This window comes from Phacochoerus africanus, chromosome 1, assembly GCF_016906955.1.
Source record: "Phacochoerus africanus isolate WHEZ1 chromosome 1, ROS_Pafr_v1, whole genome shotgun sequence".
Taxonomy (NCBI): domain Eukaryota; kingdom Metazoa; phylum Chordata; class Mammalia; order Artiodactyla; family Suidae; genus Phacochoerus; species Phacochoerus africanus.
This window is the reverse complement of record NC_062544.1, coordinates 228383711-228399696: the sequence shown is the minus strand read 5'-3', so window position 1 is coordinate 228399696 and position 15986 is coordinate 228383711. Positions and strand designations below refer to the sequence as shown.

Sequence of the window (15986 nt, the reverse complement as noted above, 5' to 3'; positions counted from 1 at the left end):
CCTGCATTGTCCTGGCTACTAACTTTGTGGAATATGTCAGTGAGATGGGGCCAAGTGCCATGTCCTTCTTTTCCACCTTGTGTTGGAAAGGAAACAAGAATGATCACTCATTTGCAGACAACCCTAGCAGTGGGACCTGGTAGAGTTTCTAGAGACTGTCATAGGAGATATATTCACTCTCACTGAGATGGCAGAGAATATGGAGCCTGTAATGAAGGTAGCAGCATGCCCAAAAGACATCCTTGAGGAAGATGTCAAAACTTTTGTCTAGATCCTAGTTCTCTGCTGTGCTAAACTTTGTCTGTAACCTGAGAGGAGTCACTACAATCTCTGTGGACCACAGCTTCCTTGTCTTTATAACCTCTTAGTTACTTAAACTTTCAAAAGAATAAATTTGTACACTAAAGTTGATTTGTAGGAGCTAACCGAGGAACCTCCCTGCTGAAAGTCTGTGGAAAAATGCAGAGTTCCAAATAAATAATAACAAGATTGCTTTTAGAATCCAAACAGACGTAGCCTGTGAAAGGCTAGACTTATGACTGGTTTATTAACTGGGAAATTCTGGACTTAAAGTGTGACTAGCCCTTTTCTGTGTTAATGAATCACAGACCCCAGAGGGAATAAATGAAGAACAAAAGATGCAGGAGCTGACTGCAATGGAAGAGTCCCGGATAGCAATTCTGAACAACCTCGAGGAACTTGAACAAAAAATCAAAGATATAAATGACCAGATGGAGGAATCTTCCAGAGAGGTATATACCACGAGTTCACTTGTTACCGTCTCCCTTTCTTTCTTTCCTCTGGCTTAAATATATCCATGCCTATTAGGACACAGACCTTTGGAAGCAGAAGACACAGAGGTCAGCATGGGCAGATGTTTGTTCAGAGGGTTCCTGTTTGGGTAAACATGCTTTTTTTTTTTTTTTGTCTTTTGTCTTTTTTTTTGTTGTTGTTGTTGCTATTTCTTGGGCCGCTCCCGCGGCATATGGAGGTTCCCAGGCTAGGGGTCCAATCGGAGCTGTAGCCACCGGCCTACGCCAGAGCCACAGCAACACGGGATCCGAGCCGCGTCTGCAACCTACACCACAGCTCACGGCAACGCCGGATCGTTAACCCACTGAGCAAGGGCAGGGACCGAACCCGCAACCTCATGGTTCCTAGTCGGATTCGTTAACCATTGCGCCACGACGGGAACTCCTAAACATGCTTTTTTTTTTACATTTCTTTTTTTCTTCTTCCTATTTTTTTTTAAATCCAATGAGGTAAACATATGAAGCCATTTTTAATGTACATTATATGTAATTGACTTTGTCTTAGCTAGTGTATGCTTTCTGACCAGCTCTAAGATCTGTCAGCTGAAGCACCATGTACTAGATGTTTAAATTCAAATTCAACAAACATTTTCTGAGCATGTTAAGTGTGAGTTGGTTTTCATCTTGGCACTATAGGGGGATTGACATAGGAATCAAACACAAACCTCACTTTCGAGAGGTTTGCAAACCAGGTATCTGTAGAGAGACAGATATCTACAACTATAATTCAAGAAAGAGGCGATTTTTCAATACCTCCGTGGAGTGAGAAGGAGCAGCTAATTCTGCCTAGGGAGGATCAGTGCGTCTGTACTCACAGATGATGCAGATAGTCTATGTGTGGAGGGGACTGCTCACCTGTCATCTTACGCACAGACCCTGGAAGCCCCTCCTGCTGGCGTTGCTAGGAATGCAGCACTTGCACGCCGGGCTGAGGGTAATTTTCACTTCCCGTGCTCTAGGGACAGACAAAGACGTGGCTGCTTCCAAGATGGTTCACGATCAAGCCTGACCTAAGCGAATAGGCAGAATATCCCTGAGAAGTAAGCGGAAAAGGGGTCATCATAGAAAAATGAAATGAGAAGACAACTAGTTTTCTTAGCAAGTGTATTCTGGCCTCCCACTTTCTCATACAGGACTCCTGAGTCTCACATGCACTCTCTGAAGTGTTTTCTGGGCTCCACAATTTGGCTGATACCAGTAGTACTTTTTGTAGTTTGTAGCTGTTAAAAGTACACCTCTGATGTGGGCAGCTGAGACTTTCCCTGAAGGTGAAACTCCTCTGAGCTTTGTTTTGTATCCTCAGTTGGACATGGAATGTGCTCTCTTGGATGGAGAACAGAAATCGGAAACAACTGAACTAATGAAAGAGAAGGAGATTTTGGATCATCTAAACAGGAAAATAGCCGAACTGGAAAAGAACATTGTTGGTGAAAAAACCAAGGTAAAAGAAATTATATTGGATGCCAATTTTACAGGCAAAATGGTGCTCCCATTCGATTGAATTTAAACGTTGTATGAATTACCATGGTTTTGGATTTGTGTGTCATATTCCTGGTGACAGTGGCACTAGAAAAAAGTCTTGAGATGAGGTAAGTTGCCTAAACTAAGAACTGTCAGGTACAGAGCAGCTGATGCTGAGATAATAGAGCCTGTTTAAAATTTAGAGCTGATGTTCATGGTGGCTTATCCTGCTTGAGATGAGTGAATTGCTTTTTTTTTTTTTTCTTGTCAGTCTCTCTGCTTTTCTGATTACACTTCGTTTTTAAAGAATCATTTTAGCGCTTTGGTACTTCTTTACCAGTGGTGCCCTGTAAGGCTGGCTTAAGCATATTCATATACAGTAGCTGCATTTCTTTGCGTTTTGCTGTTTATTAAAAAGACGAATGGGAACCATTCATCTCATCTGTCTCGCCTTGCCATTGGCTTCAATGCAAGTGCACTGCTCTTTGAAAAATGCATTGCAGTTTTCAGGGGATCCTCACATGCTGCCAAGTGAAAACCATCTGAAACATAGGTGATGCTTATTTTGGAAAAAAATCTTAACACATTTCAGGCCATAACCCGAATATTGGCTGGTACCTCCAAGGCAAAGTATGAAAAATTACTAGCAGGTTTTAGAATTCGGGGTGTTGGGTTTTTTGTTTTTCTGTTTGTTTGCTTATTTTCTCTGAAAAATATTTCACTTATCCTCTTCTTACATTCTGAGTTAGTTACAGCTGAACTAAGCATAAATTAAAATTTCAAATTCCAGTTTGGGCGAGAAAAAGCAAATGAATTTTAATGCAGTCTTCCTTGTTCACCAGGTTCTCCACTAAGCTGAGAAAAAAAATTTTTTTTTTAAATTTCAGTTTGAATATATTCTAGCAGTAATATGTGGAAAGGATTCCTTCAAAATATGGCTTCCTTTTTAGGCCTCTCTTAGCTTAAAACCTGCAAATAAGGGCATTTGACCTTGGTGCCAGAGAATGAACTCAAAAAGATATTGTCAGAAATTGAAGTCAGATTAAAAGCTATACATCAATTTCTTGGTTGCCTGCTTATCAAAGTTAAACTGCACATCTTTTTCATATTCAATTTTATGTATGTTTCTTCTTGCTCCAGACTTTGAAATAGTAAAGAATCCATTTGGGTAGCAGGTATATTTTTCTTTAAAAGCTCAGAACCATGCCAAAGGAGTGATTGTCTAGTTCTGCCGTACAAGAGAATGATGGTTTTCAAAGATTCTGCACTGATAGAGCAAGAAGCTTTCGCTGGAGACATCAGATGTCTTTGTTGTGGTGCTTACTAGTATTCTACTATTTGTGTCATACTGGAAAGCTTGTGGGACATAGGACTGGGGTGTCAGGTTCCCTCTGAACCTGTCTGCCTTCCCCATGCATGTAGTTATTTATCTTTGTGTAGCTCACATATGACGTGGCCTATAAATTCTATTTGTCTCTCTCTCATTAGCATGAGATTCTACACAAAAGTGGGGCCAGTTAATCGGTGTTAAATCTCACTGCACAGGAGCAGTTGTGTTGTATTCTCCAGACCTAAGGAAGAGGCGGAACTCCAGGAACATGGGTGGAAACAAGCAAGGAGGCCACCTCTGTCCTTCCTATTATTGTTTTGGTGGCTTGATGGAGGCTGTGCATAAGAGAGGGATGAGTAGGGGCCTGAAGTATAGAAGCAGCTCATGCAGCTGTTAGGGGATTAGTTGGTCTCGGAAGGTGGGATTATTGTCTGTCATCACATGGTGTGAAAAATGGCAGACTCTGGCTTTGGGTGAGGAATTCCATAGGAGAATGAGGGAAGCGAAAACAGACTGGGCTAGATGTTACTGCATATTCTTGACAACCAGACTCACCTAGAGACTCAGTACTGCTTGGCAGCATCACTCTATTTCTCAAATAAAGTTATTCTACCACTTCACAGCATGACTATTTCATACCTTCGCTCTGTTCAGACGTCTGGTCCACTTTCTTCCCCTTGGCTCTGAGATGATTTCACCACCTACTTCACTGAGAAATTAGAGCATCCATTCTCACAACCAAGAAAGGCTCTCTTCCCCTCAAAGACCAGTCCCTTTGGATGTGTCAGGGTGCCATCCCACCATCTCCCAGCTCTTTATTGGACCTATACTGTCAGCACACCAACGATACTATTTTAAAAAGTTATAAAATTCCTTGGAGTTCTCTGGTGGCTCCGTGGGTTGAAGGTCCAGCATTGTCACTGCTGTGGCTCTGGTTACTGCTGTGGCAACGCTTCAATCCCTGGCCCGGGAACTTTTGTGTGCTGCAGATACAGCCCCAAAGATAAATGAAATGAAATAAAGTGAAGCAAAACGGAATTCAGAGTTCCCACTGTGGAGCAGCAGGTTAAGTATCCGGTATGGTCTCTAAGGTGCAGATTCAATCCCTGGCCTGGGAACATCCATATGCTGCAGGTGTGGCCCAAAATAAGTAAATAAATAAAATGAAATTCCTTCCAGCAATTACCCTAGCTAGATTTTCTTCAGCCTCACTAAGCTTTTCAGATTTTTCAGTACACTGTGCATCCTCTTCCTCAGTTAGACACGCCTCCCATTCTGGTCCCACTACTCCATCCGATTTGCTCCTGTAAAGACTATGAAAGGCCTTGGTGCTGCCTACCCCACTCACTAGATGCTTTCCAGTTGTCTTATGATCAGACTCCCGAGCAGCATTCTAGATAAGAGACAACTCTTTGCCCTGGCACTTCCCCTCCCCTGCCCCTTTGCCCCTGTGTCCCACACCCTTCTGATTTTCCTTCTCTTTCCTACTCCTCTCTGACATTTCTATCCGAGTTCCCTTTGCTTCTTTCTGTGCCATTATCCAGCCGGTTCTTAGAGTGTTTGCCTCTGTTCTGAACTCTCTTCTTCATGTTTTCTTTCTTTCTATTTTTTTCTTTTTTTTTTTTTTTACCAAGTTCAAACTTTCCAAAAGTCCACAGAAAAATTCTGCTTGCTCTCATTGGTCTGCATTAAGATATATGCCTTGAATCATTCACCCTTTTTTTTTAATTGAAATATAATTGACACATAACATTATATTAGTTTCAGGCATGTAATGTTATGATATGATATTTGTATACATTGTGAAAGGATCACGGCGCTAAGTCTAGTTAACATCGGTCAGCACTTGTTGGGAACTCTCTTCTCACACTCTTTTATAGCCATGGCTTCATACTCAAAGCCACGTACATGCTGGTGACTGTCTTTAGCCCACAGCCCTTTTCTGAACTTCTGACTCATATCCTGTAGCCTACCTGACATCTGCATTGAGATAATTCACAGACATTTCCAACCCAACACTCGGTAACTGAACTCTTGATCTCATCCTTCCCTTTGCCTTCCACACACCTCCTCCGCCTCTGATCCTATCTTCCTCTAGTTTTCCCACCAGGAAATGGAATCTCTACCAAAAAGAAACCTGGAAGGAGATCTTGGCACTTCTTTCTCCATCCGCCTCACTTCTAATTGAGTACCAGAATATTTCTCAATTACTTCAACTTCTCTGCACCTCCCCTGATAGTGTTCTCTCCTAAATCATCAAAATCTCTTCCTGAGTTTCATTTCCGTTTGCTTCCCTTCAGCCCATTTTCTTTACAGTAGCCAGAGTGACTTTTTACAAATATAAATTGTCACATCAATCTGGTTTATGTTCCCCTGTATTTTATGCAAATCTAAATTCCTTAACTGTCATAAGCCTTTCTGTCACCACTCTCCCCTCTTCACACCACTCTCATGGTGGCTTTCTTTCTAGTTGTTTAAAGATCCATCCGACCCTCTTCCCTGTCCAGGTCCCTTGCAGACCAGCATGCCCTACCTAGAACTCCCTTCTCCATATTCCATGCCTTGTTGGTTCTGTCTTTCAAGGCTCGAGTTCAGTGTTTTTCAGTAGAGCTCTACCAGCCCTTCCCAGTTCAGAGTCTCACTGTTGTTCTATCAATCCTTTTACAAACCACGTTTTATTATTTATATTTGTTTTGGGCTTTTTAGATATTGATTTCCCTGTTTAACCTATAAAATAGAGTCAGGCACTGTTATCCACTATTTATCCAGCTCGTAATACGTGCCAGGATACCGCCCAGGATTCTTTGGGAATATTGTCCTTGGATCTCCCATGAACAGCAAGTCCCGGCTCGGCCTGAACAGAAACCCTGAGCCAAACACCTGCCTGTGAGCCACGTTCAGCCAAGTTTCAGGACAGCTGGGATGTTCTGCCCAAATGCTCATGCCAGGGGTCTTGTAATCATGCTGCCTATCGAGCCCGAGCGTAAGACAGAAGAAGGAAGTGGCCTTTGGCCTTTTGGATCTCGTTTCCTTTTCCATACACCTGTCACTGCTGTCAGATATAAACTGTGGCATGAGAAAACCAAAACCTGAAAAGATATCCCTGTTGGGCATCGTCCAGTTCAGATGTCGATAGCACATCCTGTAAGCCTGGCCCTCAGTTTTTGGAGACAAGGCCTGGAACCATAGGAAGAAGGCTTAATAACACCTCTGAGTTCAAATCCTGGTGGGAGATTATTGACATTGTTTCCTTGGCTCTTCAGATCCATCTTTAGCATTAATTATTTTAGCTGATTTGGGAAAAATCATTCTATTTTACGTATTTAGTATAAATTAATATATTTCCTAGGTGACCACTATTTGTTATATGCTGCCATATAAAATATAAATTATATACAACATAAGATGTAAATGATATATATCATTGTGCATTTGTTGAACATTTTTGCAGTGGCTCCCTGAGCTGACCTTTCCCTGCCCTTATGGGTACCACTGTCAGGAGCATCAGTGTGCCTGACTCCATGTGCCTCTGAGGTAAATGGCACCTTCCTGTTGTATTCTAAGACAGGAGCCATATCACAGATAGAGTCTTTATTAACTTGGATAAGCCCTGAACAAATATAAGTATCAGACTCGAACATAAACCCAGAGGGGATATTTATTTGAAGTAGTGAGCAAAGAGCCATAATATTTTCTTAGGGCAAGGGAAAGGGAGAGACTTGTTAACGTCTGTGCCAGGAAACTGATTTAATCGATGGGATTGGTGACTAGGATGGGGAAGCCACCAGAACCATGAAACTCAGTTTGGGCAAAGGCTGGAACTGGCTTCCCTTCCCCTCCATGTCCCCTGTTCAAGGCAAAGCCTGATTTGGGGCAACTGCTGAGAAGTATGGATATATTTCTGCTTTTTTTCTTTTTGTATGTTAGTTTTCCTTCTGTCTTTGTCTATTTAGAACAAAAAATAGTTTTTCAATTTTATTTTGGAATCATCTTTCTCACCTCTGCTCCTTAGCATGCAACAATCAAAAGTTAGTTGTACCAAAAGAATAACGTGGCAGGTTTTGGTTAGATTTAAGTCAAAGATATGCATCAATAAGGAATCATCGGATTTGAATACTCCAGAAATTTCTCCAAGCCATCTGATGAGGACAATTGCCTTACCTTACTTTGGAAGATCCTGTCATACATTTGAATTAAACTCAAATAGTTTTTCAAAATAAGCCTTAATTTGAAAAAAACTGTTCTGTGTTCAAAACTAAAGCAATTTTGATAGAACTTTCCTTTCAAGAAACAGTAATAAAGGAAACAAAGCAGTTTGTGAAATGTGGTCCTAAACAAGTCATAGTAAAAAATAAATGTATACTTACCCCCCCAAAAAAAATATTAGTTGTACTGAAATTAAGTAAAATGGTTAAAGAACAGCTCTGCTTACATAGTCTTGTTAGAGAGTTTTTTCATTACGTAAATGGTAATCACAAAGCTCAAACCATCCTTTTGTTTAAGGATCTGTATTCACTCAGAGAGACTATGATATTTTGTAGCCATCCTGGCCTGCACACTTTTATAGCTAAACACACTTAAAGGTGCGACCTGAAGCTTCAGTCCCTCTATTCCATACACTACATTCTTTAGTGAAATCTTGAATTATTAGACTAATCTTTCTATAACAGGCACATATTCTTGTATCTTAAATGGTTAAATTGTATTCTCCGTTATTGTCTTGCCAAAGTACCTGTTACTTCCTCCCCATCCTTCCTCCAGAGCCAGGGGAAGGCAGAGAGCCTGCCCAGAATTCCTCAGCAAAGTGCTAAGGCCTCTTGAGTGCAGAGCCTTTGCCAAATCACAGGCAGTGTGCAGAAGGGACCCACCCCTTCCCGTGCCTCTTTCTTACATTTCAAAGTTACCTCCCTGGTTTGAGGAAGTGGAAGTATAGCATGGGATTTGGGGATTAAATCAACAGGATTCCAGATTAGGGTGATTTTTTTTTTTTTTCCTGGTAGCTTTTTTTTTTTTTTTTGTCTTTTCTGTCTTTTCTAGGGCTGCACCAGTGCCATATGGAGGTTCCCAGGCTAGGGGTTTAATCAGAGCTGTAGCTGCCGGCCTACGCCAGAGCCACAGCAATGCAGGATCCGAGCTGCGTCTGCGACCTACACCAGAGCTCACGGCAATGCCAGATCCTTAACCCACTGAGCAAGGCCAGGGATTGAATCCGAAACCTCATGATTCCTAGTCAGATTCGTTAACCACTGAGCCATGACAGGAACTCTTCTGGTAGCTGTTTGATTGCAGGAATTGAATTCTGATTTTCCAATGTTTTCTACACTATAAAAAACCATCGCTTGTGTAATTAACATGTCAGAGCCAAAGGAAAAAAGCCCTAAGAAAGAAACATAAGCATGTGCCTCTTTACAGGCAGGCAGAGAATGGGTTCTCAACAGTTACCATCTATGTACAAAGGTCCATAATCTTTCCTCTGTAATTCTGAAAAATTTCATGGGTGAAAAAATTTTTTTAATAAGATTGATACCAAAACTTAGTTGTTTGCAAAACCTAACTTGGACTGATATTCACACTCAATGTGAATATTCATAAGTAGCTGCAGAAATAGAAACATGTTTAATTACAGGGTACTGTCCCAGACCTCATTGGAAATGCCAGACGGTATGTTCTATATGAACTGTGTTACTTCTAACAAATGCAGAATGTTCTGAAAACTAGAACACATCTGGCCTTAAGAATTTCAGATAAGTGATTTGGGGTCTAAAATAGTTGCCTAATCTTGAGCCTCTGAGGATGCTTGCCTCCCAAACCACCCCACAGGGTTTAGGAACTGGAAGGAAAGGGATTCTCAGGGTATATAGAGAGAACTTTGGCTGGACTCCCCTTAAAAATGATGGCTTAAGTATTCTGAATTTGAACATATCACTGCATCAATTCCAAATCCCACCCAGTGTTTGAATAAACATGGCCTAAGTACCTCGTGTGTAGTGGGTTCTGTGCTAAACAGTTTGGAAATTATAAAGATGAATCTTAATTTTTATTATTTATTTATTTATTTATTATTTTGTTTTCTAGGGCCACTCCCGCAGCACGTGGAGATTCCCAGGCTAGGGGTCCAATCGGAGCTGTAGCCTCCGGCCTACACCAGAGCCACAGCAACGTGGGATCCAAGTCATGTCTGCAACCTACACCACAGCTCATGGCAACACCAGATCCCTAACCCACTGAGCAAGGCCAGGAATTGAACCCGCATCCTCATGGTCCTAGTTGGGTTCGTTAACCACTGAGCCACGAAGGGAACTCCATGAATCCTAATTTTTAAGAAAAACTTTATCAAGCTAATAGGGCTGCCAGATTTAAGGAAAAATGTATAGGATGCTTGAGTAAATTTAAATTTAAAATAAGGAGAATGGATTTCCTGTTGTGCTCAGCAGTTTAAAAACCCAACTAGTTTGTACCCCTGAGGATGCAGGCTTGATCCCTGGCCTTACTCAGTGGCTTAAGGATCCAGCATTGCTGTGGCTGTGGCATAGGCCAGCAGCTGCAGCTCAGATTTGACCCCTAGTCTGGGAACTTCCATATGTTGCAGGTGTGGCCCTAAAAAGAAGAAAGAGAGAGAGAGAATAACTTTTTGGTGTAATTAGGTCCCATGCATTATTTGGGACATACTTACATTTCAAACATCACCTGTTGTTCATCTTAAATTCAAATTCAACTGGATGTCTTCTATTTTATCTGGCAACCCTCCAAGCTAATGAAGTAGGCATCTCTTCAGGGTAACCTTGAACCATCTGCTTCCCGAATATTAGATTTGGTAAAATTATTTTTTATTGATATTCAAAAATTGTCTGTGTAGTTTTGGAATTCAAAGAGCACCAGTGAGTTAAAATTCAGTTCCCTCCTCTTGAATACAACTTGGAGAAAATTTATTATTGTCTCAACCACAGATCTAGCAAAGTAAGTGGTCCTGTGACAAGCCTTGGATTATTAATTTTCTTTGAGATTATTGGCAACTCTTGTGTGCCCATTCAAATTATTTAGGGTAACTTTTTAACCAGTCCTGATCATTTGTGTGATTAGAAGAAAAGTCATTTAACATCTGAACCTGAAATGAGCACCTACTGGGTATTGGAGTCTCAGAGTTCTTTTTTCTTTTGGCTCACCTGAGGCATTTAATCTAACTTAAAATTTTCACATTTGGGATGTTACTTGTAACAGAGGTCTTTTATACTCTGAAGGAAAGAAAGGTGCTGAGGCCAAATGTCTTCAGAACAAGTTTTGGTGGATCCTGTATTAATACCCTGTGTCCTCATTACAAAAATCAAATTGTAGTTACAGTTGTCTTTGCCTCTCACACCGCCCTGAGTGGCTGAATCAGTGATTCTTAACCTGGTACATATGGACAAAATCTGGAGAGATTTTTAAAATGCTCATTCCCGTGGAGTTCCTGTTGTGGCTCAGTGGAAACAAATCTGACTAGTATCCATGAGGATGCAGGTTCAATTCCTGGCCTCACTTAGTGGATTAAGGATCTGGTATTGCCATGAGCTGTGGTGTAGGTTGCAGATGTGGCTTGGATCTGGCGTTGCTGTGGCTGTGGCGTAGGCCAGAGACTGTAGCTCCGATTTAACCCCTAGCCCAGGAACTTCCATATGCCGGGTATGCAGCCCTAAGAAGAAAAAAAAGAAAAAGAAATTAATAAATAAACTGCTGTTCCCTAGCCTTACTCCCCTGGATTTTTAAGTGAGGCCCGGGAAATCGTATATTTAAAAGCTCACCTAGTTTTTTCTAATGTGGTCAGGGCTGAAGAAGCACAGAGCTAACCAGACTGTTCTTCAGGAGGACAGTGATCAAGTTACCCCTTTTCTCTGTCTCTAGTTCCCTTATAAATATTTATTGATTGAGCAAATGAACAACTCACCATGGAAGCAGATGTAAACCTGATATTCTGCTTTTTATTTTTATCTGCTGGTGAATAATTTACCTTTGGCCCTCCTATATGTATATATTTTACAAACATTAGTCTTAAATATGTGAAATAGGGAGAATCTGGCAATGAGTTTGTTACCGACCTGGATTTTGCCAGGACATCAAGAGAGGGCAGGTCAGTTTGAGAACAGAGGCAGCCATGTCTCCAGGGAGGTCATGTTCTGGTCTCTGTTTTATAAATGTCCTTGTACACCTGGATCTTCCTGGAGTGCTCCGGATCCTTCTAATCTTATTTTTTCAATAAAGTTACATTTGTTAAATATATTTAAAATGCATTTTAATTCATTTATTTCCTGAAGATTGATTTTTGTATCCTAAGAGAAAAATACTGTGCTCTCTCCCAATTTGATATTTGGAAAGTGTTGCTACGCCTATAGTAGTTCGAATAGGTGACTTGACCCATTTAAATCTGGGGAAGAGAATGACACTGAGTGGTAATATTTCACATGAAAAAAGCTAGAATCCCTGAACCCTGGAATGCCATCTAACGTGTCCAAGTATTTTACCTTCGCAGTAGAAGGTGATACTTTCGGCTCTAATTAACTGCTTACCCAGAGCTAATTTTTCTTTGAAAACTTCCTGAGCAATAAATAGAAGAGAGGTCTATTCATTTCTTTCTGGCTCAGAGGTGGCCTACTTTTGGCTCTAGGAGGAGTGATATCACCTCTTGGTCCCCCCGTGATTTATGGCCCAGCCCATCTGACACTGGTCCTTCTTTCATCCTTCGCTTTACTTCCTTTGCCCTCGCTTTGGCCCCACGGAGCTCTCACTCTGAGACCCAGGTCGTGGCCACAACATTACTGATAAACCACAGAGAAGCCACAGAAGGTTCCAATGGTGCCAGATTGCGTAATTCTTCTAACCAGCCCCTTGTATGGAATTGCGAAACATTTTGAGCACCTCAGAAGGAAGGCACTATGTAAACATAAGGTATTGTTTATTAGCTGTTTATTTGTGCTTACTCTTAACAATTTAAAAAATTGAGAGCATCAGAGAAATAGTTTGGCTATATTTTCAGATTTGAGACCCGTGTTTTCAGCCAGGGCCTTTCCATATTATTAGATATTATCAGTGTTTTCTATCAAATACAACTTTACATTTTAGGGCTTCACACCTATGCTATTTAATTGGAATGAAGACTTTTGTTTAACTTTCTATTTGAAACTAGAATGACTGCAAAATCTAGCGATGCAGTACCTAGAAATAGAACTCTTTGGGGGTAAAATTCTTTTGGTATGTACTAGGGTAATTTTTGATCTGCGTGCACACGCGGAAATAACACGTTTTCTTAGCCAAAAGACAAATGTTCTGGTTTTATTAGGGGAGAAATCTATTAATTCAGGAGCTGAAGACTAAATCTAACTGGTACTGGTGCACTCAGTTTTGCTGTGAGGTAACACTTGGAAATCCTTTATTCTGTGAATGATGCTGTTGATTTCTTCACTCCTACACAACAGCTGTGCCCAGTGAGAACGCATCACATTAAAGGCAGAGGAAACTTTCTTGATCATCTGCTCAAGTTTAAGTTGTAGAATCATTTTTAGGTTGATATATGAAGGAGGATTCTCAGTTTTATGACTTCTAAATTTCATCCTTTTGCAAGAAAAATAGCACTTCTAAATAAAAATATGCCTATCTAAAATGCCCTTGAAGTTTTAAAATGTAAGCCAGCAATGGAGAGCCAAGTGAACTGGTATAGATACTGATGTCATAGTTTTAAACCATATCAGCTTTTGTAAAGAATCTACATACGTGTTTACACAGGAAATCATGACCATTTGGATGAAGAAATGATAGTAATTATAAATGTATAGGACTGCTTATAAGCTTCATCCTTTAAAAAAAAACTTGGGTGCTATGCTTAGAAGCCAGTTTTATTTCTACCAGATCAATAGTGAACACAAGGAAAGTCAGATGGTGGTATTTTGCTTATTGAGGGTCAGATGGTGGTGATGCTTCCATTCTATGAAAGGGCTTTAAGGCTGAGAGTGTTACACAAGGAAAGAATTAGGTCTAAAATTTACTTCAAGCATTCAGAGTATCATAAAGGGAGCATAAGATGGGAAAACTGACATTAAACAGACTGAAGTTTTGTTTTGTTTTTTTCTCAATTTAAAAGGCAGTCTTGTAAGATGGTGTAATACTGTATTACAGTATTTGCCTGCTACGCCCTAGAAAACGTCCAGGGTCACTTTGGAGTGTGTGACTTGGGAAGAATTTAGTGTTATCTTCTCCTTTCTCTTCTGTCTTGATTCCTGGGTGGTGTTCTTTCCTTTTCTCATGTTTCAGTTATTTTTTGTCAGTCATTGTTACTTATCTCCACAGTAAATGTCACATTTTTTGGTGTATCTAAGCTGTCTCATATGCTTTCCTCTTGCTGGCTTTGTTAGTCTTGCAAGTTTACTAGCTTTCTCAGAGTCTGAAGAAAATGCTCTCCTTGGAAGCAGATTTTCTACCTGCTTAAGCTCTGACAGTTGCCACATGTTTACTAGAACTGTTCCATATGACCAAGGTATTAATTTGTGTACTGAATGTGCCTGACTTGAGAACAAAAGTTCTATAATTTCCAAACCTTGCTTAACACATGCCTTCAGCACATGGGACTCTGACAGTGCTTGAGGTAAATGCCCGCTACCCTTTGTCTGGTTCTCTGCCAAGTGACTCTTTGCAGGGTTATCTTAGGAATTCTGTTGGCATTTCTTTTGTTCTTTGTTGACCATTGTCCAACATTACTGTTGCTTCCCCGGCTTTTGTAACCTGGTGGCAGGAAGGAAGGGAGGAAGGACGGGGTTCTTTCCAATACCCAATAGAGTAACTGGGTTTGGAGAATGCAGAAGCGGGACCCCTTGTCTTTACTTCCATTTATATCCCCTTAATTCTAATCACTAGCAAGATATATTTCTACATTCATAGGATACCTGCAGTTCATGTGTGTTTGCTTGTTTGTGTTATCCATGGGAAATGTTCACTAACGCCTGCTTGGGGTGTGAAGGTAATTTCTATTCTTCTATTTTCTGATTTCTGAACTTCAGGAGAAGGTAAAGCTTGATGCTGAAAGGGAAAAACTAGAGAGGCTTCAGGAGCTTTACTCCGAGCAGAAGACCCAGCTGGACAATTGTCCTGAGTCCATGAGGGAACAGTTACAACAACAACTGAAGAGGGTCAGTAGCAAACAGGAATGTGGTAGTTGTTTTTGTTTTGTTTTGTTTTGTTTGTCTTTTTCAATTAAGTTCCACTTACCTATGACTTCTTCCTTCACATAGCATAAATTTGCATAAATTCTGGTCATTAGATAACATTTTAAATAAAAATATGCATGTTGACAGTATATATTATTCTATGCTAATCAGTTAAAAAATTCCCTGTTGGAATCCTTCACCTCATTAGTAATGCAAAAACATTTCTGGACTCGTTCTTTGTAACAAATGAGAGCTATTACTGACATGTTACCACAAGTTTGTAGCATTTAAATCAGCTGACATCTTTGCCTGCATTCTATTCTCTACTGGGATCTAGAGTACTGTTTTTGTTTTTGTTTTTTCTCAGCTTCATTTTATACTCCGGTCTACAAATTGTTTTATGCTCTGATTGGCTCCCCATCACCACACATCATTTTGTTTTTCTTTCTGCTTCGTAGTGACATTGAACTCATTAGCATCATCACAACAAACAAGACCCAAGATTCAGGGCATTCAGCAGCTTCTCATACAAGGTTCATAATTTTTCAAAACTTAGTGCCTTGTAGACCTTCTGGTTGAACTTTATCAGGTTATTCTTTGATCTTTAATGTTGACAGTGTCAAACACAACCTTGCTGCTTATCTTCTGAAAACAAGACTTCCTAGGTGCATAGTTTCACAAACACTAGCAAGGCCACTTAATATTTCATAGCCTTTTGAGGGCTGGATTTTTTGTGCAGAACAGCAGCCCAGATAGACTGTGACTCTGGGGAGGTGATCATTAACAGTTTTGGACCTCTAAAGGAGTCTAATAGTAATTAGTCCTAAGTGAATAACAATTTATGGTTCCACATGAGTAGGAAAGAAGACTGGTTTCATTCATGTTACTATGTCTGTATCTTCTTGGGAATGGGCAAGTTGGAAAAAATCAGTTAAGATAGCATACCCTTGAAAACGTTTAAGATGACCTTGAACCCAAAAATGTTTGCTACCTCTAAGTATCAATAGGTTATGAAAAAGTATGGCTGAAGCTTTTCAGTGTATTTCACTTTAAGATAAAGCATCTTAATGAAGAGTACCCAGTACAGACAGGTTAAATGCAGCATCACAATTCTAATATTTGTAATTTTTTTACAATGTCAGATCAAAGAGAGTTTTAAAAATATTTCTTCCCCTTTACTCATTTTATTGTGGAGGACTTAATTTGCTGTAAGAA

General features: G+C 40.3%; 1 protein-coding gene across 6 annotated transcripts in view; it reads left to right on the top strand.

Moving 5' to 3' along the window:
* The window catches only part of PHLDB2 (pleckstrin homology like domain family B member 2), a 247294-nt gene that overhangs the window by 185469 nt on the left and 45839 nt on the right, over positions 1-15986 (top strand). For 4 of the 6 annotated variants that reach the window (XM_047792739.1, XM_047792765.1, XM_047792757.1 and 1 more), the window contains 3 exons: positions 609-752; positions 2116-2253; positions 14625-14753. In XM_047792739.1, coding sequence (XP_047648695.1) covers positions 609-752; positions 2116-2253; positions 14625-14753 — 411 coding nt within the window. The remainder of the gene's footprint in view (positions 1-608; positions 753-2115; positions 2254-14624; positions 14754-15986) is intronic. The other 2 variants (XM_047792774.1, XM_047792782.1) reach the window with 1 other exon arrangement.